Source organism: Oreochromis niloticus, linkage group LG16, assembly GCF_001858045.2.
Source record: "Oreochromis niloticus isolate F11D_XX linkage group LG16, O_niloticus_UMD_NMBU, whole genome shotgun sequence".
Classification (NCBI taxonomy): Eukaryota; Metazoa; Chordata; class Actinopteri; order Cichliformes; family Cichlidae; genus Oreochromis; species Oreochromis niloticus.
Window position 1 is genome coordinate 7515307 of NC_031987.2, and position 25819 is coordinate 7541125.

At 38.8% G+C, this 25819-nt stretch overlaps 1 protein-coding gene across 1 annotated transcript in view; it reads right to left on the minus strand.

Moving 5' to 3' along the window:
• mlphb (melanophilin b) overlaps window positions 1–25430 on the minus strand; it is a 42307-nt gene extending 16877 nt beyond the window's left edge. The window contains exons 1-6 of the mRNA XM_013266210.3: window positions 25343–25430; window positions 22318–22489; window positions 8158–8379; window positions 6813–6952; window positions 4659–4700; window positions 2565–2617 (exon numbers count right to left, since the gene is read on the minus strand). Coding sequence (XP_013121664.1) covers window positions 2565–2617; window positions 4659–4700; window positions 6813–6952; window positions 8158–8379; window positions 22318–22442 — 582 coding nt within the window. The 5' untranslated portion in view covers window positions 22443–22489; window positions 25343–25430. The remainder of the gene's footprint in view (window positions 1–2564; window positions 2618–4658; window positions 4701–6812; window positions 6953–8157; window positions 8380–22317; window positions 22490–25342) is intronic.
• Between the last annotated feature and the right edge of the window lie 389 nt (window positions 25431–25819).

Genomic DNA, 25819 nt, shown 5'->3' on the forward strand with positions numbered 1-25819 from the left:
TACTTACACATGATGACCAAACACTAAGCAGTAATTGCTTCCTATGGGGCTTAAATTCACATTTTTTTGTTTTTGTTTGTTTTAACCAAAAATAGTCCAAATACACAGGCCACTTTATTAGGGACACCTAGTTCATCCTGGGTTGGACCTCCATTTGTTTTCAGATGATATCATCATATTTATATTTAGTTTAATACCTGGCTAAAAACAACATGGCTATAATATGTTAGGAGGTTTTTAATAGGATATAGATAACTCTTAAAAGCTCAGGTCTGCAGTAAAATAAATATGATTAATACTTATGTTATTACATTTATATCTTTTTTAAATGTATTTATTTATTTTTGGTACCGGTGCATGATTCACAGATACATGCACGTGGGTAAATAGTTTAAAGGAGCTAAATGTAATGCTGAAATGAGAGATGCACACCCTGGGTTGTTTGGATCTTCTAGGAAGAGGGAAATTTGATTTAAGGGTGCATATCCATGTTCCAGTGTTGACATAGCGTCAGGGTCACTGAGTCTCTACCAGCTTCAAACACTATCTAAACTGAACTGTAGCTTCTCTGAGCAGGCAGAATGTGAGCCGGTTTCCTTACAGTGAATGTCAGAAGGTTCAATACATTCATCTGTTTGGAACAGCAGAGGGCACTGTGTCTAAAAGAAACTTGAACGAGGGATCCAGTGAACAGCAGTCAAAAGTAAGATTCTTTAAGATAAACATATATAGAAAAAACTGCAAGGGTTGGAAAAAATGCATCCGGAGACCCAGCAGAGCCTGGGAGTCCTGTCATTTCTCAACAGTCAGCGCAATGATTGAAAATAAACAAAGCTTAGCTTCTACAGTGCACACAGACTGTGGTATAAACAATAGTAATCTTCATTTTATGATGAATTTCAGTGGAATCAGTGCCCCCACACCCACCCTTATTTTCTAAACCAAAGGCTTGCTAAGCTCTGGTCTGACTCTTTTATATATGACAGCTTGGTATTTCCCCACAGCACTCTGCAGCCAGTGCTGGCCTGCCCGTGCCTAAACTAAGCCGTCAGCAGCTGTCCAGGCATTCCAGTCCTTCACGAGGGGCTGGCCTAGATCACTAAGATAACCTGTGAAGAAAGCACCTCTGCTATTCATCAGGAACCAGCCATCAGTGGGAGTCAGTGTTGACCAGTGCACACTTGTGCAAAAACTCCATTGATTAAAAAAAACAGAGCAAACATGTGGATGCAAAATGCAGATTAAGCTACAGTGAAGTTGTCTGTTTTGCAGATAAGCTTTGAACACTCCTTACTTAAATGTCCAGTAATTAATAAACAGGATATTGCCTCTTGTTTTAGGAAATCCTTGCAGATCTTCACATGTCATATCAGCGAATAACAAAAGACCTGCAAATGATTTTCCCTCTGCACACATTAAATTCAGTTTTTGTTTTATGATGCACATCAGTGGAGTCAATCCTGTTGGCAGCAAACTCACTTAAACTTTACAACCTGAAACACTGCTGCATGCTGTCTTTTTATGTAATGTGTTAACAGAATAAAAAGGCAACACCAGAAGCTTGTATGTTCTCTCTGTGCACGTTAACTGTAAGTGTGAACATTAGTGAAGCTTCTGCATACGTTCAGTAAGATAATCACCCATCTGCCTGCTTTCCTGGCTGCTAGTCTGCCCATTACATTACTACCAGTTTCCCACGTTGTCAATCTCAATACTGACATCACTACTCTAGTCCAATCCTTTTCATGCCCACCTTCTTTGAGCCAATCAGCCTCCACTCTGCGTGGTTCAACACTGTGCTCTCTGTCATTCTTCTTTTCAGACTCTCATTTGCTCAACCCGCCTCCTCCTCATCTCTACTTCACCCGAGTCACTCAGAGCTGCACCCAAGCCTCAGTCTTCATCTTCACAACCAGCGTCAAGACTGCTGGGATTCTGTTCTGCTGTGATGGCTCATCAGAGTCTACTCATCTAATACAACAATTTGTCTATCTCAATAAATCATGTTCAGTTCTTCTAAATGATCTCTCCTTATCAAAATGGGAATGATTGTTGTTCTCTATGAGTTAGCACTGTGATGGACTGCTGACCTGTCCAGGGTGCATCCTGCTTAGTGACAACTGGAACAGACTCCAGCATTGCCTGAGTTGTACAAAGGTTAACAACATGTATAAATGTATAAAATCTACACGTAAATTGTGGCTGCATTGTAAGCTGGACAGTCAAAAATGACTGATGTAACATGGTAGGCCAGCAAGTTGGTGCAGTAGTTAGCACTGCTGCCCCACAGAAAGAAGGCTCTGAGTTTAAATCTGTTAGTTTTAGGAGGAATCTGTGTCCTTCTACCTTTTAACCAAATTTAGACTCAAACAAATGTCTTTACTATGACCTCAGAAGGCGTTTCCTCATTTCCATCACTTTTCATTTTCCAACCAACTCTCAACATTGTTCAAACATTTAGTAAGGCTGCCCTTAAAATTATTTCAGATAGTTGTTAAAATCGAGGGACATCTACTGCTAGTTCTTTTAAAATATGAAAATAATTTAAAAATGAGCTGCCGTACCCTTTGGTGTTGTTGTGAGTCTGTTGCATCCATACTGTGCTCCTCATATGCACCTATAGATAAAGAAGGAACACATGGCAGTGTTAGAATAACCAAAAAAAGGCTTTGTGATTTCCAGTGTGCATGCATTTACAAAGATACCATGTGACTGAAACCAGAGTCACTCCAGACTACAGAGACCTCTGTTATTGTTAACCAGTGGCCTTTGACCTTACAGTGTGAACCTTGTTTACAAAGTACAGCAAGAGAAAGCAAAAGCAGGAAGACTGTGGACTGTGTTTCGGTCCCTCTTTATGAGAGCGTTTATGAGGGAGCTGCATTTTTGCAGTGTGTAACAGTTCCCTCTTGAATACAGCACGAGAAAGAGGGAAGAAAAGGCTGGGAACAACAAAAGCTTTACACTGAGCATAAAAGCAGAAAAAGATGAACATTCATATCTTTAGATTAGTCTTTTAGTTCTTACTGTTAACTGCTGAACTAATTTTGGGGCTTTTGCTACATTTTGCAGAAATTATCTGCAGAAAAAAAACTCGCACACACTAAACTGTGGAAATACAACTACAATAACCTCGTAACATAAGTGACACTTTTTATGTTCTTGAATCTTTCTGACTAAACCTTCCCTGGCTCTGCTCTTATACTGATGATATGCCAGTGGCAATGGGAGCCAGATGACTGTGCCAGACTAACCAGAACCTTTAGGTCTGGTCCCAAACCGCTGTGCCCACCACATGTGTGAGGCATTCAAAAACACCAAAGGGATCGTTGTAAATGAACGAAAATGAACCTCTCTTATTTACTGTATCGTTATGCTTACAATTATCATCACAGATGTTCCTGTTAAATGTTAAGGTACCAGTTATTAAAAAATATATGTATCCAGAATGTAGAGACTACACATGGGCTGGATTAACCTCGGTAGGGAAAAATAAGTGGGCTCAAATTGACTCTTGTTAGTGGTAAAATGATGAAACATAGAATTATTTAGAACAGTTAAGGTGAATCAAAATGAAAACAAATCAGGTACCAAAACAGAACCTGCCTTAAAACTTTCTGTTGTACAATTACAATTAAATAAACACAGCCAGGCAAACAGGTAATGCACAGGAAGCACTGACTGAACAGATTCACTGAACGAGTTTTATATCTGATATTCAGTCAACTTAATGTCAGAAACTTTTTGCCTGACCGCAGAATGAGTCCATTACTCATACAAACCCATACAAATCTCTGAAAATAGTGAATAGAAGTAATAAATGAGCTTTCTGATCATGTTTACAGAAGACCCGGTGAGTCATTCATCATTTTGATCAAATGTGAGGTCTACAGGTATTTGTAACTTTGTTTCTGTAGATAGTGTAATTTGATAATTGACTGACAAGCAATTTCGTGGCTGCTGGTAGAAACAGCAGGATGAATTGTGAAGTATAGCCTCAGCCAAATGCTGCCAAACTGACTGGACAGAGATTAACAGTGCAAGTGGGTAACAACCCAAAAGAAACTGTAAAAGCAACAAAAGTGTTTCTCAAAGTGAAGGAATGGGATATTTCTCAATGTCATGCAAAAAAGCCTGTTTTCACTCTGAGAGATGGATTGCACATTCCAAGATGGTGCCTTATTGGTGAAGATAGAAGATGCTCAGGAGCACAATCACCAAAAACAAAGAAATAAATGAATGAAAGAATAATTATATAAATAGATAAAATAATAATAATAATAATAATAACAATACAATAAACCACGACTTTATTGGTATAAAATAAAACAATCATACTGAGAATTCCCAAATGTTTAATAGATCTGATAATAAAATGTCACATGACTCCATTTGTTTCATTTGTTAGCTTTTCCACTGACTGTGGGTTAAAAATGATTTCTGGGAGAGTGTGCATCATTTGATGAGTGAGAAATTCATCTTACGTGCGTTAGCATTTAGCTTTAAGCAGAGCTGTAGCTAAGAACAGTTTAAATACGCTACCAAATCAAAGCAGAATATACTAAAATAATGAAAGCACCTTTTGGTTATATTTAAATTTTGGAAATTGAAACATATTTCTGTCTTGTGACAACATCTGACCTTTTCAGTATACTTACTGTGGACCTCAGGCATGCTCTGTGTGTCATACTCATGAGGCTCTGGAAAACAGAAGAGCAGAGCACACATGGCTTATTAATTTGCATTCAATTATAGTTTCATATAATTGATCCAATTCCTGTAATTACTATCACATTGTTCTCCTAATTGCAAATCTAAACGTAATGACATTAGGTTATTAACTGCAATAAATAGCTCAGCAAATTGAGATAATGCAGGTAGTCCTTATACTTTCCACATAAAACAATAATCAGAAGCAGCAGTAGCAGCATTAAACGGCAGGGCCAAAGTGAGAGTTAGCCAGTGGACTGAATCAGACTTTTGTATGTGAACAAGACTCTTTTGTAAGTATCAGCAAAGAGTGTGAGGACAGGATGACACCCTCCGAGCTCTGGGGGCCCAGCGGACCATAGAATGCATACAGCAAAAAGACAGTAAAAGAATGTGTGTGTGTGTGGAAATGCATGTTTATTTCAATCCAAGTGGTCACATGATGAGTTGCTGTTCATTTTAAACATAATGCATCTGTTAACATGCATTTTTATGACTGTATTTCATGGCTACAGCTTGCATCTGTGGACACTGTGTGCTAGATTCCACATAAATACACGGCAAACGTTTTGTCCTGCTCCCTCCATTTTTGCTCTGCTTCTGGTTGGACGAGCCCTGCAGGACCGAATCCTTCAGTTCCAGGCACAGAATGGGAGACATGTGAGTGAATGATCACAAGGCCCACGGGAGCTGCATCGGCCAACCAACTTGCTCTGTATTCCTTCCCAAAAATCCTCAGGGGTGACTCAGCGTAAACAGTACCAGAAGTCTTCGCTGTTTCTATATAATTCATCACATTCACTCATCTCCTGATGTTGTGATCTCACATGGAGATCTACTGTGAGTAGTAATGCTTGAAACTGACATAAAGTATGCTTCAAGGAACACTTTTTTATATGCTGTGGGTGTGGCTTCGCAATGCAGCATGAGCAAGTTCAAAAAGAGAGGGAAAAATGGTTTTGATGAGGCCTAATAGCATCACTGGATCAGACTTTAAACCTGAGATGCACACAATAAACAAACAGCATTTTCCCCCACCTTAGGTTCTCTGGTAATAATCTCCCACAGGGCAGAGTTAGAATAAGCATCCTGGTCAGCTGACGACAAAAGAGAGATACAGCTGTGAGGAGCCAGAAAGCAGGAAAAACAGGAAAGATGGAAGATTAAATCCCTGTGACAGATCTGGCAGCTAATATCTGAGAAAGAGAGCAGAAACTTTCTTCTGGTGACTTAGTGTCAGAAAAACGAAGACGCTCATACAAAGAGGGGGGCCAAATTAAAGGACAAGGGTGACATAAAGCGTCTTGGACCACAAGATTGGCGCCATTGCAAACACCATAAACACTATTGTCTCAAAATATATTCTCTAATTTGGCGTTTTCTTTGATGGAGAGGATCTGATGATTGCAGAGGCCCGGGCACACCATTGCTTTCAGTCTGCGTGCATCACTGTGAAGAGCTTGCATTTTGTTGTCCAGTGAAATATAATAATATACATTACAACTCCAATTCTTGAACTCAAACACAGTTCACAGATGAGATGGCGATCGTCACGGTGACGTTTTACGAGTCGAGCTGGAGTGATGCATATTTTCCAAGCAGCCGCAGTACAGTATGCAGCTGCTGAATCTCAGTGAAGCCTTTCATTTAGTGGGGATTTCTCATGGTAAGCTCAAGCAGACTTCCATGACTTCGAGTCAGCGCTCTCTGACTCTGGCAGATTGAACTTTTGACCGGCAGCTTCTCCTCAGGGCTTGTAAAGAAATGAGTGGAACGGATGGAAATTTCTTAAGATTGCCTCTTCAAAGCCACCTTGACCTGAAGCTTGACATTACACCACATTTGTAACCTTTTATTTGCACATATTCATGTAGACATTCCCTCCTTGGCAACTGCCCAGAGCAGCAAGTGTTTGACTGCTAACCACTAAGCGGTTACTAATCAGTCAGTGGGGTGTTAATCTTTTTGCTGAAAGGCCACCGTGATAGTACGCTGACTGGCAAAAATGCACATTTTCAGCAGCAGAACGAGGATTATGACATTCCAGACATAAGCTTGGTTTCAAACTAAGTAACAAAACAGACAGAAGGTGGATTGCTCACCTCCTAAGTCACTCTGAGAGCGGCTGCGTTCTCCGTCGAACCTCCTGAAGAGGGAACGCATCACCTTGGCACTGCCAAAGCGCTTGAAACGGGCACGGACGTTCTCATGGTACCACTCCAAAGTACCGATCTTGAGCACTCTGTAAGTGAGAAGAATGGAAGGAATAAAAATTAAATGAATAATTAAAGGATAACATTACATGTGAAAAGTTTAAAATGAGAACATATGGTGAGAAATGAGCCCCAAATGAGGGCAAATTATACACTATCCTATAATATCACATAGAAAATGCTTGTGGGAATACAGACCTGCCAGCAAAAAGAGCTGTGTTTTGCTCTTTTGCTATAAAACAGCAGTGTGCAGGTTTAAGCATGAGATACATAGCATGATGCTTTCCAGACACTGGCCAAGCTCCATTAAATAACTTTTCAGTATGCAGCTTCATCTGAACAAACAGTGGTATCATGGCTCCATATGGAGCTGATTTCAAGCAGGATGTATTGAAATCTATTGCTGCATCCAGCAGAGCCTAAGCAGTAAAAAGGATTTTTTATATCTGTTTAAAAACCAGCCAAACATCCATCAAAGCACATTGAACTTGACGCTTAACCTTTGATTCAACAACAGTCGCCTCAAAGCTCTTTAAGAACTGACAGCACATGGGTTGCTCTTTGTTCATTAGTAATCTGAATTTATTACTTGATAATTTTTATTCATCTTATGAGAAAGAACACAATGGCTTCAAAACATAAATTCACTTTTAGAAATGTCGAGCTGCCACAGCAAACCACAACTCACAAATCGAGCTTAGCATCAGTTCAGGCCAGAAATACACAATCTCAGGCCAGAAATACACAATCTCAACTGTAGTCGCTCAGTTCAGCAGATGGATGAGCTGGTACCCATCTACAAAACCAGTTGGCAATTGTCATGTAGAGTAGCTTGTGCTATTTATGTTTCTTGAACCTGCCAAAAGTGCTGCTCGCTGCGAGCCTCTTTGGAACCCACTACCTCTTTTCATGCTATTTCTGCCCTACTCTGTGTCACACTGAAAATTAACAGAGGAATCTTCTTTTGACTGTAGTTTTTTCTGGCTCTAACATATTAAGTGCTTTCCCAGCTTCACATCCCAGAGCTCGTTGGTCACGTTATTAAGCATGGTTAAAGGCATGTCAGCACAAAGCTTATGAAGCTTGTGGAGACAGTGTGTAGTCCACAAATGACTACTTTAAAACTTGAACTTGAACTGCATTTATACAGTTAAATATATAATTTCTTGGATTCAACATGACACTTAGTTTGCATGACTACTTTTGAATTATTCTTACAGTGGTCATTACCTACCTGGTCATGTGACAGGCGTCACACACCCAGCCATCCTCCTTCTTGTTATAGCGGCTGCAGGACTTGCAGATGTAGAGCTGGCAGTCCAGGCACTGCTGCTTGTTGTTAAGCAGGAATTTAAAAGGCTGGAGACAACGAATGCAATGAGACTCAGTTAGGCTGGTCTGGTTCCCCAGCAACTCTTTCTTGGTATCTTCCCTCTCAACCTTGGTCTTTAGATCCCTGAAAACAAATAACACAATAATATGAAAGGCTAGCATATCCACAAGAAGGCAAACTGTCAACAAACAAATCATCTTCCAGGCCTGGTAGAAAGTTTTATTTCACATCTGGTTCATTTGATATATCATTAACCAATTTACTGTATGACTTATGAATGTAGAAATTGTCATGGGCTAAAAACATGCAGGTCATTTTCATGCATTTGTAAAGAGACAAAGCAGAACATGCATGGAAAAACAGTGCTATACATACAGTACAAGAGATCCTTGGGGGAAAATTACTTCACATTTTTACTCCAGGGGTCCATCCAAACTCAGAGGAATGTGGCTTATACTGACTATTAAAAGCTTGTGGCACTTAACACACTGATCTCCTACGCATTTAGTCAAAGTGCATATTTGGCTTTTAAGTGTGACTGCTATACCCGTAAACTGCAGATATAACTCATTAAAATTTAGCCCAGATGAGGGCTACAGCTAAATCCAGCTGCTGGTCATTAACAACGACGTTTAAAATTTATATCTGTTAAAATGGAGAAACACTAACAGTGTTGCTATGGACTGACTGCAGATATAAGCGTTTAAACAAACACATTAATGGAGCTTACGAATGGAGGCTCTAATTGCTGTTCAGCCAAATGGTGGTTTAATTACTAAATAACACCACTTTCTCTTAAATTAGATACGGATTAAAGCAAGCATAATGGCAAAATATATCCGTCTTCAATTTAGATCAGTAGTGGTTGGTTTAAAAGTTTAAAGGATACAAAAAGCATGAGACAAATTTGATTTGCATTAAATTTGCTAGACCTCGGGTTTTTGCAGATTTTGAGTAATACTTGAATTGCAATTCTACCAGAATACATTGTGTGATGGACCAAGCTGAAAAAGCAGGAGTCGTCACAGGAATTATTAGAAAAACTGGATTTTCATTTATTTAACCCAAAAATTATATTTACAAAAGCAACAAATGTTGAAGTCATAAAAGAGGTAAAAGAAACAAAACTCAACTCAGTCAAAGACCTGCAAACTTAACAAACCAAACAACTGCCCAAACAAACATAACTGACCTAAACAGGAAATGACACACAAGGGTATATATAATGGCTGATCAGACCACTATGACACACGAGTGGTAACTAAACAAAACACAATCATAAACCACAAAAATGATGCAGCACAGTCTAGTTTGTTAATAAACTAAAGATCAAAGAAGAAAATCAAAAACCACTAAACCCTAAACTCAAATATCTAATCAAGCACAAAAGCTTTTGTTAATTAAAGGAAATACACATTCTCCCCTTCAGCAGGAAGTGGTGGTGCGGTCCAATTATCCCTCTTTGTATTTGACAACTTCAAACCCTGGCCATCACCTTTTGTCTGGCAACTCCCAGGAATCATGGCAGGTAAGTAGTAAAAGAAACAAAGGTTAGTTAAAAATCAAACAAAGTAATGAACTGGTATGAATACATAAGCAAACTAAATGTGCGCGCTTACAAATAGAACAAATGTATCCAAATCAATCAATAAACTTATTGGAAACTAAAGTGAGTTATTGTGTTCAAATGAAGAAATGAAAATACACAAGAGTTACCGACTTTAGAGTGTGGCCATGGGTTTGGCCATCACACATTGCAACACTGGTTACGTTTAGTAACTATGAACCATTTTGTGCTTAAGGGCAAGACAAAACAGACCTATATTCATATCTGTGTGAAATAGCCTCCATGTCATGTGATCAGTCCTTTTGCAGATTGCATTTTTTGACAGTCCATATCCAACATCAAGAACAAGACACTGCAGAACTACACTAACATACACCTTGCCTTTGTTGTCTTATCAATCATTTCTACACAATACAAAAAATCCCCTTGCTACTATTGGTTGAGGTATAGCTAAATAGCCACAGTAAATGCTTTTAACACACCTGCAGACAGTTAAAGCCATAAGACAGTTAGCTTTTTGTGTTTCCTTTATGTGGTATGTCATCTTCAGTGGTCTGAAAAAAGTCTTGATGTCATCCATTGATGCTAGTTCATTCATAACTTTGTTCAGTTGTACTTTGGTTTATCAAAAATCTTATGGCAGGACTGGACTTCCCTCACGCCATTTCCAAATTACTCAACTCATGAATCCTTTGGACCATTAGCTGCTGCTGCTTTGGGTGTATTTTTGTGTCCCTGGACACCACCGGACAAAGTTTTTCCCCCTTTGACTCAAGTATTTATACTTCGCTAAGCTAACCATAGCTTTCACTGCTGAGTCCGAGACAATTTAAAAAACACATTTTCCCCCAGATGTTCAAATAATAAAAATTTAGATGTCATGAAAAAGATTTGAAGGTTAATTTCTAACTCAGTGCTCACTTTGTGTTTTTATAGCTGCAAAAACAAAGCTCATACTGCTGCATTTAAAAAAAGATTTTATGAGTCAAATTTTGGCTGACACGAGTAAAGAGATGGCTGTCAGCACATGGATGCCAACACATAGCTTTATTTGGCACGTCTTTTTAAATAATCATGTCAGCCTGCTACACTGAAAAGCTAGTAAAGGGAGAAAATTCTAGCAAGTTTCTAGAGTTACTCGAAGAGGAAAATGTTTCACTGTGACTTTTTTGTCAAAATTACATCATAATTGCTGTAATGTAATGTCAAACTTTTGATATTGTTATTGTTGTAAAGTTTTAATCAGTACCTTCTTCAATTCAGAATTTCAACTGTACAATAAATTCAAAGCTTTCGGTAAAATTCTACTGTAATTCTGTTCAAATGGCATCTTTCCTCTTCTCTGTGTGGCTTGGAATCTGCTTGCACGTGTGTTAACAATGACTTCATTGCTTTGAGTCAGATCATTTTGTTCTGCAACGTTTTTAATTCAGACTTTTGCTGATTGTTGGAGAAGTAACAGCTTCACTCGGTGCTGAAGGATGCTGACAGTAGTGCAGTGGAAAAATTCAGATAACAACTCCCAAATGTCACACAGCGTGGGTGGAGTCTGGCAAAACACCCAGTGAGGATGAGAAGATGCTTATTGTTTATTAAAGATTTATTTTTTTTAAAGGCCATGCTTTTTAAATTATAGCCCAGATCATTGGGATAAATGGGATACTTTGTAAGCCTCTTTTAACCTTTTGCAGAAACAGCTGCTGGCCATTAGCAGCGCGATTTAAAAGTAATATCTCTTAAATCTACCCTCCTCTGAAACATGAAATCCCACAAATCTGGTATACAAGATGCTCTTCTATGATTTCAACCACACATGTGTGCTGTAGGCAACTACCATACCCGCCAAGCACTGGGGCATGACTTGCAAAGTCAACTATCAAAAGACGTGTGCAGCAGCATGCCAATAGGGGAGGATAGCAGAAGTTTATAAGTGGTGCTCCCCAAAACGGCAACAAGTTTTTTATTTTCCAATGACTGATGAAGGTCATGAAAGCACAAGAAATTATTGCTTTACACTTTTCAGTGGCAATTATCCTACTTAGGGGCAATGGAGACCTCCAGCAACAGCACAAAAGGTTTTGATTAAGAGCCATTTGAATGGTTACTTCAAAAATTTGATCAGCTCCTGAGAAAAATATTTAGAAATGTTGCTGCTAAGTTTGTCTTTCTGTAGCTTGGTGCCAGTGTTTTAGTGTATATTATTTTTTTTTTTATTTTCAGCTCATGTTTGCTGCTGAATGTCATTAGAGTAGCAAGACTATGACAAAACCATAACCTGCAGGTTGCATAGCTGAAACAATGAGCGAAAAGGGGCTTAATTCTTCAGTAGAGCTGGGCAGGACTGCACACTGGTGCCATCAGTCTTTGTTGATTTGTCTATTTCACTCTTTAGATTTCTAAGCCTATTTTCTCATTGGGTCCAGTTCTCCAAACAGACTTAACTATGAGCTTTGTCTTATCTTCTTCAATAATCATGTCAGGGACCTGTGCACTTACAGGCTGCACTTGCTCTAAAGTACTTTTTGGCTTTAAACAGGACCACTAGCAAATAAATAGACTGTGCTGAAGTCTATTCAGCACAGTTGGTTTTCTTTTTGATAAGTCCATTTTTGATATACAGCCTGTGTACACACCTTTTACTGCTATCTGAGAAGGACATGTTACTCAGATATGATCATAGTCAAATCTGTCCCACTGTGCCACTGGTGGGTACGAAAGTGACCACATATAAGAGCTGGTCAATAACTAGCCTACATTTTACAGGTATTATTGCATACATGAACTAATCATTTAAGGAATGCTGCACAGTCATAAATTATCCAATCCAACTTTATCTATAAAAAACCTTAAAATACCCACCACAGGACCAAAGTGCTGTACAGTAAAGTAATTGTACAGAGCTGAATATGTAATATAAATAAATGCAAAAAGCACTGCCAACAATAAGCAAAAGGCTAACAAAACGTTGACACATTGCTAATATAAATAATATATTCACTAGCACTAACAGTAAAAACATTTCTCAATAAACTGTAAACATACAGATTAATAGAACCTAAATATTTAAACGCCATTATTAAACACACAAGTATATGCAGAGTATGTTATGTACCTCTGTAGTATAAAAAGTAAGATTCAAAGAGTCTTATATTTTTCTTCAGTGATATTTTATTTTATAAAAGTAGGAAAACAAAGTAAAACAAAGGTGGCCATTAAATTGTTTTTATTAAAAATAGTTGAAATAACTTGGGCAGCACAGTGATGCAGCATTAGCACTGTTGCCTCACAGCAAGAAGGTCCTGGATTTGACCCAGCCTGCCTGTGTGCAGGCTTCATGTCCTCCCTGTGCTCGCCTGGGTTCTCTGCTACCTTTTGGCCCATGACTGCTAGGATAGACTACACGCATTTCATTTTCGAAGAAAAGAAAAACAACAGATGGATAAAATAACAAATTTTCTAAACATTTGAGCATCTTTATGCTTAAATGCCTATGCTTTATAGAAAACCTTCGTGTATTCCCCAGCGCTCTCCAGTATTTGATTAAAAGCAGGTAGTGCAGAGTTTTTAAACCGGCAAAGCTCAGGAATCCGGGTGCGGCAGCCAGGCGTTCAGTTAGTTACTTTAGTCTTCATAGCTGTCTGCCTGTTCCCATACATGGCGATCTCTCTCTGTGGCTCTTCACATAAATCTGACTCTGTCTAGCTTAACTCAGCTGGTGTAGAGAGTCTTAGTAACATCATCATCTTTTATTCTCCTGCTGACTCAGTTCTATTTGACAAGTTACGATAAACTAGATCTAAGCAATTGGAAAAGATCAGGAGTGAGACGTAAAAAGGGAGGGTGACTCCCATACACAGAGGATTAGGGCTGGAAAATAATAGTTTCTGAGGAAAGAAGCAGATGCTGCCCTTTGGACTTCTAAACAGTCTGTTAAAATAACGCTAACCCACTTTAGGTCAACTTTCGTCTGATTGGCTACTCCTCATAAACAGCAGGTGTGTGAGGTTTCTGTGCCTAAGACAAGTTGTAGGGATATTAGGGATCATCATTAAAATCCAAGAAAATACATACATGCATGCATAGAACCAATTATTACAAGCAGGCTGCAGCCTGAGCTTTTGGGAGTATTTTTTGGGAGTACAGGAACTGACCTAATTATTTGAAATATGTGAAAAATGAGACATCTAAAAATAAAACAAACACTAAGTGTATCATTTTACAAATCTAAGGTTTTATATATCAATACCTAAAAAGAAAAGATTTGCTTCTACCTGGTTACAAGGTTCTAATATTAAAATAAAACCTCAGTTTAACAACAACACATGGGATAATTACACCCTAGGATTATTTAACAAAAGGTGAGTCAAACTGAAGAAGCAGTGAGTGAAAAATTAAACACACCCCATGATTCAGCAGCTTGTAAAACCACCTTTAGCAGCAATAACTTGGAATAATGTGACTTTGAGTCTTTCACATTATTGTGGAGGACTTTTGGTCCACTCTTCTTTACAACGGTGCTTCAGGACATTGGACTTTGCACACATTCATTTATGCACAGCGCTCTTAAGGTCCCACCACAGCATTTCAGTCCGGTTGAGATCTGGACTTAGAGCACTTTTTATTCTTTCTTTTTCCTTTATTCTGCTGTAGATTTGCTGCTGTGCTTCGGATCATTGTCTTTTTGCATGACCCAGTTTCAGACTGAGCTTTCTCTGTCTTCATGGTTGACTCAGTGACGGCAAGATGCAGATATGCTGGGTGTTATGGCCAAACATGGTCAGTTTGGCCTTGTTCATCCAAGAGATGTTGATTAAGTCTTGTTTGGAAATGATGTTATAACCCTTCCCAGATTGATTGGCAGTAACACTAGATCACAAATCACCATTGATATCTGTCTTTCTGTTAAGACGTCTGAATGCTCCAGAACAGAAAAGAGTCAAAACTTTTCTTCTTTTCGACTTTGGCCCTTTTAACTTTGTTCAGTCAGTTAAAGGCCCAACACACGAATGTGGACATACCTTGGATCTTGTGCTTTCCAGTGGCCTGAATCTCTGTGACACTGAAATCTGCAACACTGATTTCTCTGACCACATGCCTGTAATATTTGAGTTCCCTCTTTCTTCTCAGTCTGTTAGACTGATGTACCCAAATACCAAACTCGTATGATTACTGCAGATACAGCTGATTGTTTTATTTGTTCTTACAAAAAACTGTAATCATCTCTTACTTTTTAATAGGTCCACCCACTTGACCACTGACAGCCTACTTTCTCTGTTTAAGTCAACCTGCTTGGAAATCCTTGATTCCATTGCTCCTCTCACAACCAGGAGTCTAAAACCTAAAACCCAGCCTTTGTTGAATAATTCTACCAGAGAACTCAGACAGGTGTGTAGATAAGCTGAGCAAAAATGAAAAAGAACAGACTTCAGGTATCTTTTGATGTACTTAGATAGTCTTTGTTAAATTACCAGTAGGCTGTAAGAGCAGCAAAAACAAAGTATTTCTCTAAGATCATGTCTAATAACTGTCACACACGCAATATTTTATTTAGCATTATTAACTCAGTTCTTAATCTACCTACTGCTGCTCCCCATGTAGCATCGAAAGCACTGTGGGAAAACTTACTGAAATTATTTATTAATAAGATTGCAGATATCAGGTCTCATATTATCCCTCCTGCTACTGACCCCTAAGTTCAATATTTTTGACCACTTTGAGCCCGTGTCCTTTTCATTACTGAATGAAGTAGTCAACAACTTGAAACCCACAAGAGGTACTCTGGATATTGTTCCATCTCGTTTACTGAAAGATGTTTTTGATGATGTGAGTATGAGTTTGATTTCTATGTTCAATAGCAGTCTTCAGTCTATGACTTTAAACATGCAGTGGTAGAACCTATTCTTAAAAAGCAAAATCTGCATCCAACAGTTTTATCCAACTTCAGACCAATTTCTAAATGGCCTTTTCTTTCTAAAGTCCTGGAGAAAGTTGTCCTTTTCCAGCTCCAGACCTTTCAAGATAAAAATGGCATTAGTGAAGTATTTCAGTCTGGTTTTAAAACTCACCACAACACTGAAACTGACATTTCAGTGACCTTTTAACATTTACTGACTTGGGAGATATTGCCATTTTAATACTGTTAGACTTCAGTGCTGCCTTTGATCCCATAGATCATAGGATTCTTTTCTCTCGGTTGAACGTTGTGTTGGAATCAAAGGGACTGCATTGGAATGCTTCAAATCTTATCTGTCCCACTGAAGTTTTTCTGTTAGATTGGGGGGATACATCATCCGTCCCCCAGGGGTCCATTCTTGACCCAGTCCTTTTTTCAATTTACATGCTACCTATGCGCTCAATTTTTTTTAACAATATGGCATCTCATTTCATTGTTATGTAGACGACTCACAGATTTACCTACCACTGAAATGTAAATTTCTAAGTCCTCTGAAGGTTTTACTATATCGTTTGGAGGATGTTAAGGCATGGATGGCTTTAAACAGAGGTCGTTGAGTTTGGTCCCTGTGACCTCTATGACTTTGACAGTAATCTAACCTTTGATAGACAGATCAATTCTGTAATCAAAACCATTTTATTTCATCTCTGGCTACTTGCAAAAGTGAAGCCATTCCCCTGTTTCAGAGACTTTGAGAGAGCTATTCATGTGTTCATTTAATCTCGCCTAGACCACATATCCCCCATACTAGCATTCTTACAGGTGCTGCCAGTTATTTTCAAATTAACACCCATGCAATGCGGGTGTGCAGATCCCATGATCTTTTGAACTGGTATACAACTGGTCTGTGGACCAAATGCTCCTAGCTGTACCAAGGTCCAGATTAAAGCACAGAGGAGATCAAGCCTTTGCTGTGACTGCTCCTTTTAAATATGCTATATAAATAAAATTTGACTTTTATAGAGGTACTCACATCTACTGATGATCAATAAATCATGTGCATTTGATTTGACTGCAGTTATCCTCTTGCACTGCTTCTGCATTTTGCCTTAATTTTTGTTAAATAAATAATGCCACTGTGTTTTATGTCATATGTTGTGTCTATCTAATGTTGTATTTGCCTAATTTTAAAACCTGGTGAAGACTGGGTTCTGAATTGAGTTAATTTGGTCAAAATATGTAAATCTTAGAACTTATAAAGGGTGCAGTTTCTTTTTCACATAAGTGCATTATTTAAAACTAACAAAAAAACAAACAAACAGTCATCCATCATTTCCTTTTCTTAACTGCGTCTCCAGTTCTGAATCTCGTGGGATTGGAGGCTATCCCAGCTGGGTGAGAAACAGGGAAAACACACTAACTACAACAGAGGAAAACTTCGGCTGAAACAGCTGATTGATGTGTGTTAACAGTGAAACCAAACAGTAAACTGACAGACCAGAAAACCAAAAGAATGAGAGATGGTATAAGCGTGTAAAAAAACAAAAAAACAAACAAAAAAAACCCATATAAAAACCAAAACAGTGACATTGCCTTGTAAAGTTGTGACCAGCAGTTCAGCCAACAATTTTCCAGATAAGTCTTTTCTCTTTACACAGAGTCATTTGATCTACTGTAAGTAATAAAATATTGATTAGTGCAGCATTATTGTCTGATTTTGCCTGTTTTTTTTTTTTAAATTCTCACAATAAGATGTAACTCAAAAAAATAAAAAAGTTTTACAGCTAAACATATTGCCAGATACACAAATACTTAAAATAAAGGTCTAACACTTAGGAAGTCTGTTGATGTCTGTTATTTTAGTGAACAAAGCAAATTATAAATCATTGCCAAAATATTTCATTTTGTGATCCATCCAGTAGATGTGGTTTTGCACGATTTAGGCGTGGGCAGTTTTATATGTAAACCACATGAAAATCTGCACCTTTTTATAGATCACAGAGGACTTGGATGAAAACAACAGTTGCCTGAGAAGCAAACAACTGGCTCATCTAAATGGAAAACAACTAGCTGAAGAAGAACATTGGCAGGGACCTCAACCCAAATGGTTAAAACTGTCCTGTCCTGTAGTCTGTGTCCATCCCGCTTTTCATTGCCTTCTATTTTGGGTAATTCATACTGGAGACACGAAAGTTCACTGTTAATGTACTCTAAGTAAATTAGTGAGAAAAAGACTCTTATTGTGGACATGTAGACAGGCGAAAGCACTTTGTTTAACAGACTCCAGACAATTCAGTTTTCTCTGCCTGCAACAACAAAATAATAAACTGCAGAAATACACAAATTTTCCAAATTAGCACAAGTGATTCTGATGAGACTTGGCCTAGATATGTTCAGAAAAAAATGACAAAAAATGCATCTGAAGTAATCGGAGATGTGCTAGTGCGGCTAAAGTGCGGACGTTTATAGTGCATCTGCTGTACGTCTACATTATTGCTGAATCAGGAACCATCCATCCACTCTGGGGGACTCACAAGGGAGCTAGAAACTTTCCTTGGTGTCATGGGGTGAGAAGCATGGTATACTACACACTATGACAGGCTCCTCTGGCATTTCCTCTGTTACCCTCGTGATAGTGATGAAACCAATTGGAGACAGGTGTTGAGGGCTAACAGAAAGGCAGACAACAATTCACACTCATATTCACATCTATGCCCAAATTAGAAACACCAATGAACCTAACACAGGCCTGTCCTTGGACTGTGGAGTACCTGGCAGCACTGGCACAGGTAGAACAGCACCACAGTGAGACCCCAGCCATCTAGTGGATTTGAACCCAGGGCCTTCTTGCTGTGAGGCAACAGTGGCAACCTTAATGTTTGGGCCCCAAAAGCCTTTCAACGTGAGGAAGAACAACATTTACAAAATGTCTGCGTTAGAAGGTGGGCGTGGTGGCAGATAGTACAGTCACATGATCTTACATTGGTCTTTGCCTTTTCTGGTACTGTTTTGTTTTTATTCATTAACACCACTTGGTCTGGTTTAGGGTCTGTTAGGATGAAAAATCTTCTAACAGAAAACCTTTAATGTCAAAATGAATGAATGAGACTTCATTTGAAACCGAAAATACAAACAAATCCCCATAGTAGCACACTTTTACCCCTACACAAGTTATCAGGGGTCCTTGAGGATGCTGAAAGGTTAAAATAAGTTCTTTCAAACCAGTAACTGTTCACATGACAAAGCAGGCTGTCCTGATTCCAGGCATGGAAGAGAACACTTTGATAAAGATAAAATCTGGAAGGGTACACATTAAATCGCATGGCTGTGGAATAGGTTCATGAATTCATATGGATCCGATTTTAACATTACAGTCATAGTTGGTTGAATACTAAGAAAACTGTAGATTACAATTCTGGCTATAGGATCGACTACTCACTCTGAACTCTTTAGAGATTTTAAGTCTTTCATAACGTTTTGCGTACTAGAGTTTTTAAATAAGAAGCAAATACACCTTTACTTATTATACTACTCACTACCAATGTGAATAGCATAAAGTTATACTTTCTATACTACTATACTAGAGCTATACTGCTGAGGTGTGAAAACATCTGTGAGTGTACAAACTAGGTCGTCACAGGCTAGATCATCTGAGGCCAGGGTTCTCAGACTGCTGCCTCACATTAAAAGGCAAACTTCTTCCATCTGCAAGAAGTTCCTCTGGCATTTCCTCTGTTACCCTCACGACAGTGATGAAACCAATTGGAGCACACTTTTCTGTGGTCTAATTACATCTGTTTCAGTCATTGAGAGACCCCTGGAACCACCTTGCATGTTGGAAACTATGCTACAGGCTAATCTGTGCCTTACATTGTTAAGGTTGTGCTGAACAGACAGAACAACGTGACATCTTCAAAGTGAGACCGGGTTGAGCCTGCAAATTACTTTGCTTTGGTCTGTGCAGACAAAGGGTACCACATCGGTGTGAAGCTTTTCTAAAGCCGAGTGTAGACAAAAGAAGAAACTGCAGTTTAGGGTAAAACCATGCACAACATTTATTGGCAATATTTTTATTACTGTTTGTTAATGTTTGTTTTGTCTAAAAAACATTATGGCTGCTATATCATTTGTGGTCTAAATGGGGACCTTTGCTGCTGCTGCCCTGCACTGATCATCCAAAGGTGAAAGGTGAAGTGGAAATTCCCTCTAAAGCTAAAACTTCCCTCTAAAATTCCCTCTAAAACTTCTTCCAACCATAGACTTCCTCCCATAGCCTGATTTCTAAACCATCCACCAATGCTGCCAACACGGCGTGTGAGCAGGAGGTCAGTGAATTAGTATCAAATGACTGAATCATCTGTTGGGGATGTGGAACAAAATTTGTCTGCTCGCTTTTTCCTGTCAGTGCATCATGTCTGCTCAATTTACATCAAACAAACTGTATGAGGATCCATATTTTATGAATAAATAGTTCTTATAGCACAACATGATTTGAGATCTATGTTATTCATGTGAGGGCCCTGGTGCAGTGAAAGGTAATGTGAGATTTGGCTTCTGTTCAAAGTCATATTTGAATAAAGATTTTTTGTCCACTTCCTTTTAAAACCAAAAAGTTGAATTTCTAATTGATAAAACATGCTGGTGCTTTAGTAGTGGGCATATATTTGTAATGTCCAAAATTCACCACACTCGTGACAAAAATCTTATAGAGCACACATAAATGTCCAGAATTAAAACTCAAAATCCTCTGGGTAAGCAGTGTTCACTCTTCGTGCCTGATTGCTGGTGTTCGTGTCATGTCATTGAGGGACTTCACATTTCTACACAAGCAAAACACAGCCTGATTGCATGACACTCAAATATACATATAGGGTGTGATATACGTAGGTTAGTGCTGTGAAAAATGAATTAAAAAAATCTTGTGACCTCTGTCAACTCTTTAACGTGTGTACTACAGGTGCAAAGCACACACTCTTTACCACTGTGTGTGTCTCGTCTGCAGTTTACTGAACATCTGACAGTTAGCTGCTGGCTCGGGAGACAGAAGTTGTATTTGACTGCTTTTCAAAAGAGGCTTTTATATGAGCTTTGTGTCTGGTGCGTTCAAATTTGAAAAAGAACAGGAGGCTGACCAGCTGACAGGCAATTAGTGCTGACTTGGCACTGGTTAACCTTAAAGCTGTTTTTTGAGTCATTGAGGGAAAAAGTGTATAATTATCATTCAGGATGTTGTAATTGAAAATGATGCCTACACCTCGTCTGCTTTTTATTTTTGAGGCCTTAGAGCAATAGATTCCCAGCATACTGTACAAGTGATGGCCATAGTTAAAAAATAGCACACATCAAAAACTTTCAGTTCAGGTTTGCCATGTGTCTGTTCAGCAGCTGTTGCCCTGCACAGCTTTAATAATATTACATGAACTGTGGATGGAGTGAAAGTTCACAAATGAAATAGACGTGGAGGTAGAGGATTTGTAGGTTTCCACTACCATAGGCCAGTCTAATCTGAAATGTATCAGAAGCTAGAGTAATGCTGTTTTATGAATAAGAATAAATGGGTGGTGTAAACGGTACTACTTTAACCTCTTCACATCCAGCAGGTCACAGGATCTAGGATTAGGAGGAGGATTAGAGTTATGGTGGGGCTTTGTTTTAGCTCCACACCCTAAATGAGTTGTTGTGACCTGGAGGGAGATTAATTTTTGCCAAAAATTTGAAAGTAAAATGCTAAAAAGTCATGTTCAAGATAGAACAAACACAATTTTCAAACATGATGGGTCTCACAATCACCTGGCTGTTAAACTTTCAACCACTGTAACTCCTTCAACATCCTTAGGTTGACAGTGCAGGTTACAAAAATGAGGCAAGTTATTTCTAGGCAGGCTGTTTTACCAAGGGCAGCGCATTAAGGCCCTAAAGCTAAAAAACACATTGTGAGTAATGATGCACATGACATTTGACAAAATGCCCTGATCGACACCTCAGAGTGAGATCACACTGGACAGCCCAGTCTCATTAATCGCATAACCCAGTGAGCCACGCACCAAAGGGCACATGCCAAAGGACATGTGGCCTAACTAAAACATGCCAGCAGATTCAACAAAACCTCTTCACCCCAGGACTGAAAATGGCCAGTGGTGCAAAAATAGTGACCAGAAACCAAATAAGCAAAGCTGCATGACTGGATGCAGAGCTTAATTTCATAAATAATCAACAGTGTTTCACATACAATAATCATGTAATCCTTATTCAGCATACGCATGTGGGATAGATTAGGTTAGCAGAATAAAGTCCCACAATTTACCAACCCAGATTATAAAGGTAAATACATACAAGAGCAAGAGGAGATCTAGTAGTAGAAGAGATTTCATTTTAAAGAAGTTTAATTCAATTTGTTTAATCGTTTGTGTAACTTTATCTGGGTCTGTTTTATTGTCGAGTTTTAAAGATAAACCCATTTGTGGGAAAAACTCCAACCATCTTGAAATTGGTAGAGAATGTTAAACAGTTTATGATTTACTGCTGCCAAATAATTCAGTTCGATAAACACCAGCCAGACATCTACACTAATGACAAATTACAGAGAAATAAGTGAACTTACCCAAGCCTGTCTTCTTCCTTCTTCCTCAGATCAAAATCTCTCTGGACAACTTCCCACACATGCTGAGCCTCCTCATCTGTGAGCTTGGAAAGATCAAGCTTCTTGCCTGCAGTGCTGCCAGGCATGATTGTGAACTTGATGCCTGCAAACTGGCAGTCTCCCTGGTTTGGGGCTGTAACAAACAGAAGTAGTTTAAGTCATTAGTCAGCATTAATAGCACCCCGTGGCATATAACAATATGGAAACATTTCTGCATGCACAGTAATGTTTAAGATGAACTCAGGATGATGAGGTTTATAGCATGACATGTGAGTGATCAAATTCTATCACATTCTTTGGGGATGATTGCATCATGTTTATTAGTGCAAGCTAAGAGTTTAAAACTGATTTTTTAAACAAGGTTTGCATGTAAATGTCCCTGCAAGTCCAATGTACGTGTGAGTGGAGAGTGGAAGTGGAATTTGATAAACAACTTTCTGAACTGACTCACTGAACTGAGTTTACAACATCTAACCAAACAGCACAGGTCATGGATATGCATTACATGTCCTGTTTAACTTTACTCTATGAGAAAAAGAATGTTTTAATATTAAAGGTCAGGTTTGGATTTATGAAGTCATCCCTGCATACGCTGAAAATGTTCTCTTCCTATAGTGACTACAATAAGACATAGGGGACTGAATCTAGAGCTCAGCCTTAGACAAACTGAGTTGCAACAGTTCCAGATGCCAGCTTTGGCTTTTAAAAGCATTGTTGCATATGATGAGGTTCAGGCTGTATTTATGTCTTCTGTCAGCAGTCTACACTGAACACTTTAGGCCCCTTAATACCAATCACTTGAGGTTTGAATGCCAGAGCCTGTCAGATAATTGCTGCTAACCATGTGCATCTCTTTGTGGTCACAGTTCACTGTCTTCTGATGGCTTCTACCAGCATGACAATGTGTCATCTCAAACTAATTTCATGAACATGACCTTAATCTTAGTAGACTGCAGTGCCTCGCCAGTTATTAGATCTAAATCCAGTAGAATCAGGAACATGCTGGAATGGGTGTTATCTGTACATGCATGCTGCATGTACAGATAACAAGTGTGGACAAATGATATCATGCAATCAACAAGAACTTCAGATTTCTTTTTGTTGAGTCCATGACACTTAGAGCTAAGGCTATTTGAGAGTAAAGAAAGGCCGGACCTAGCATTTGCAAGGTGTTCGCATGGAGTGAAAACTTGACCAACTATCACAGTTTTTAAGATCCATCAGGTCACCGTCAACCCAGCTAGTGTGTGTATTGGGTTTGTTTTAGCTTCAATGCTAAATGGGAAACAAGTTAATTCCGATACTTTTTGGAATTGGAGTGTTTCCTGTTAAAAGGGCTGTTTAGACAGTTTCTATTTGGGTAGTTTAAACAGGTGAAGTTCTTAACAAACTGAGTACATGTTAACTAAAACCTAAGCCAACTTCTAACCTTACCTATAATCCTCAATGGGTTGCAAAGACCCAGTAGATACTGAAGAGGGCTAAAGTTTGGTTTGCAACCTCCACTGGAAATTTAAGCAAATAAACCTGAACATGGGCTACTAGAAACTAAAAACAGAAACACCTTTTGTCCCAGGGGGCATATATTCTGTAAAGTTGGGCATTTTAATGATTTTTATGCCACTCTGTGTTGACTGACTTGCTTTTGGAGTTAGCCTCAAATTTCCAGTTGAAGAACTGCAGTCTTTGTCAATTTCAAACCTCTAGGGCTTGTTGCTTGGCTTTGACTGATACTAATACTGCACTCCACCCTATAGTGATTACTTTTGGCAAATGTCAAAATGCTATAAGGTTTCAAAGCCTCAAAATGGGACTTCACAGTACAGTATAGTACATTTACTTCCTGTGTCCATAGAAAAGCTTTATTGTATTTGTGAGTCACTCAAGCTGTCACTCAAGAGCTGAAAACAATGTCCTATGGAGAAATCTGCTGTCAAGAACATTTTCCACTGTTTTGCCCAAACATATCAGACCACTATATTAAGCGCTTAAACCTTCTGAGCTACATGGATCTGTCCTGTGATCTGGGAAGCTTTGGCAGAGCTCAACCATCACATCACTGCAGGATTTTAATCAAGTCTCTGTTATAATGAGCCTCGACAAAATATTTCACATGGTTCGGTTTCAGAATGCATTACTTTCAGAGGATGAGGTAAGGCCACTCAAGCTGACAGAGTGATACACATAAATAAGTGAAGGAATGTTCTGGATGGTCACATAATTGTCTTGTTTTCCACAGGCCATGCAAGAACAACTCTTCCATCACGTGACTGGCCAACCAAATCTAATTTCTGCTTGTGCAAGTGGGCAGTAATGTTAAAAACAAGCGCGCCAGTTGAGAGAAAAACAAGTTTCATTGAAATCATTGCTCACAATTTTCCCACAGTTAAACTCTTACATGTTAAAAGGCGAGCTGTCTATGCTGCCTCTACGTGTATTTGTCAAGTGGGTGTGAGCTCCTGATTTCACTGTGCTGTATTAAGTAAACATTGTGAAGAAGTGAATAAGAAGGTTAAAAATTCACAAAAGCAATCAATATCACACTTTACTTTTAATAATCCTGTTTCCTGCAGTCCGTAAACTGAACATATTCTGAAATGAAATTCAGTGAATTTATTGTTCCTGCAAAGTCTTCAACAGGTGCAGGGGATTTACAGCAATCCTTGTGTTTGCAAAGGGAAGGTTTTACAGCAGGTTTAGAGACATCAGTCCTGGGATAGTTTTACTCTAAGAAACTGTAGCGATAACAAACAAGTTCTTTATTTCTCATAAAGTCAGTTTACACGCTCTGCAACCTTTGAGGAGATTAAAGAAAACTCACCAATGCAGTTACTTAAAAAAAATAAAAGATGTGTTTTTCATTCAAAATTAAAACCTTTCAAGACATAAGTTTGCCCCAGTGACATAAGTCAAATCCCCGACAATTAAAGTAACACGGTTCTTACAAATCAGGAGATATGAACACATTAACAAGACACTGACTTACCTTTGTGGTGGTTTAGTTGCCTGCAGGCAGTGTTTCCTCTAAAGGCAGACCAGGCTGACTGCAGGGCAAAAACTAAGTAGCAGACAGCAATGCTAATCACATGTCTTGTTAACCAAGAGGAAGAAAAGCCGGGGAGACAGCCTCCTCTCCGCCTTCTTTGACTTTACTTCAAAGGGTCTGGCTTTAAGCTTTGCCCCCCCCAGACCTCATCCATAGTACTATTCAAATATACTGGAACTGCTATTTTGTCAGGAAAATACCTGATTAATGGTAATCAATCAATTTGCAAGCAATTATTTGGGGGCATTAGATCACTAGGATGGTCAGAACATGTCGTGATCAGGAGGTTATTTAAAGGCCAGTATCCAGTCACATGCAGTGGATCCTGAGTTTGATGAAAAAGTGCTGATGCATGACTACAGAGCTATTAACCTTCCTTAATTAATACCTGATGTCCTCCATTATAGTTCTGAAAAG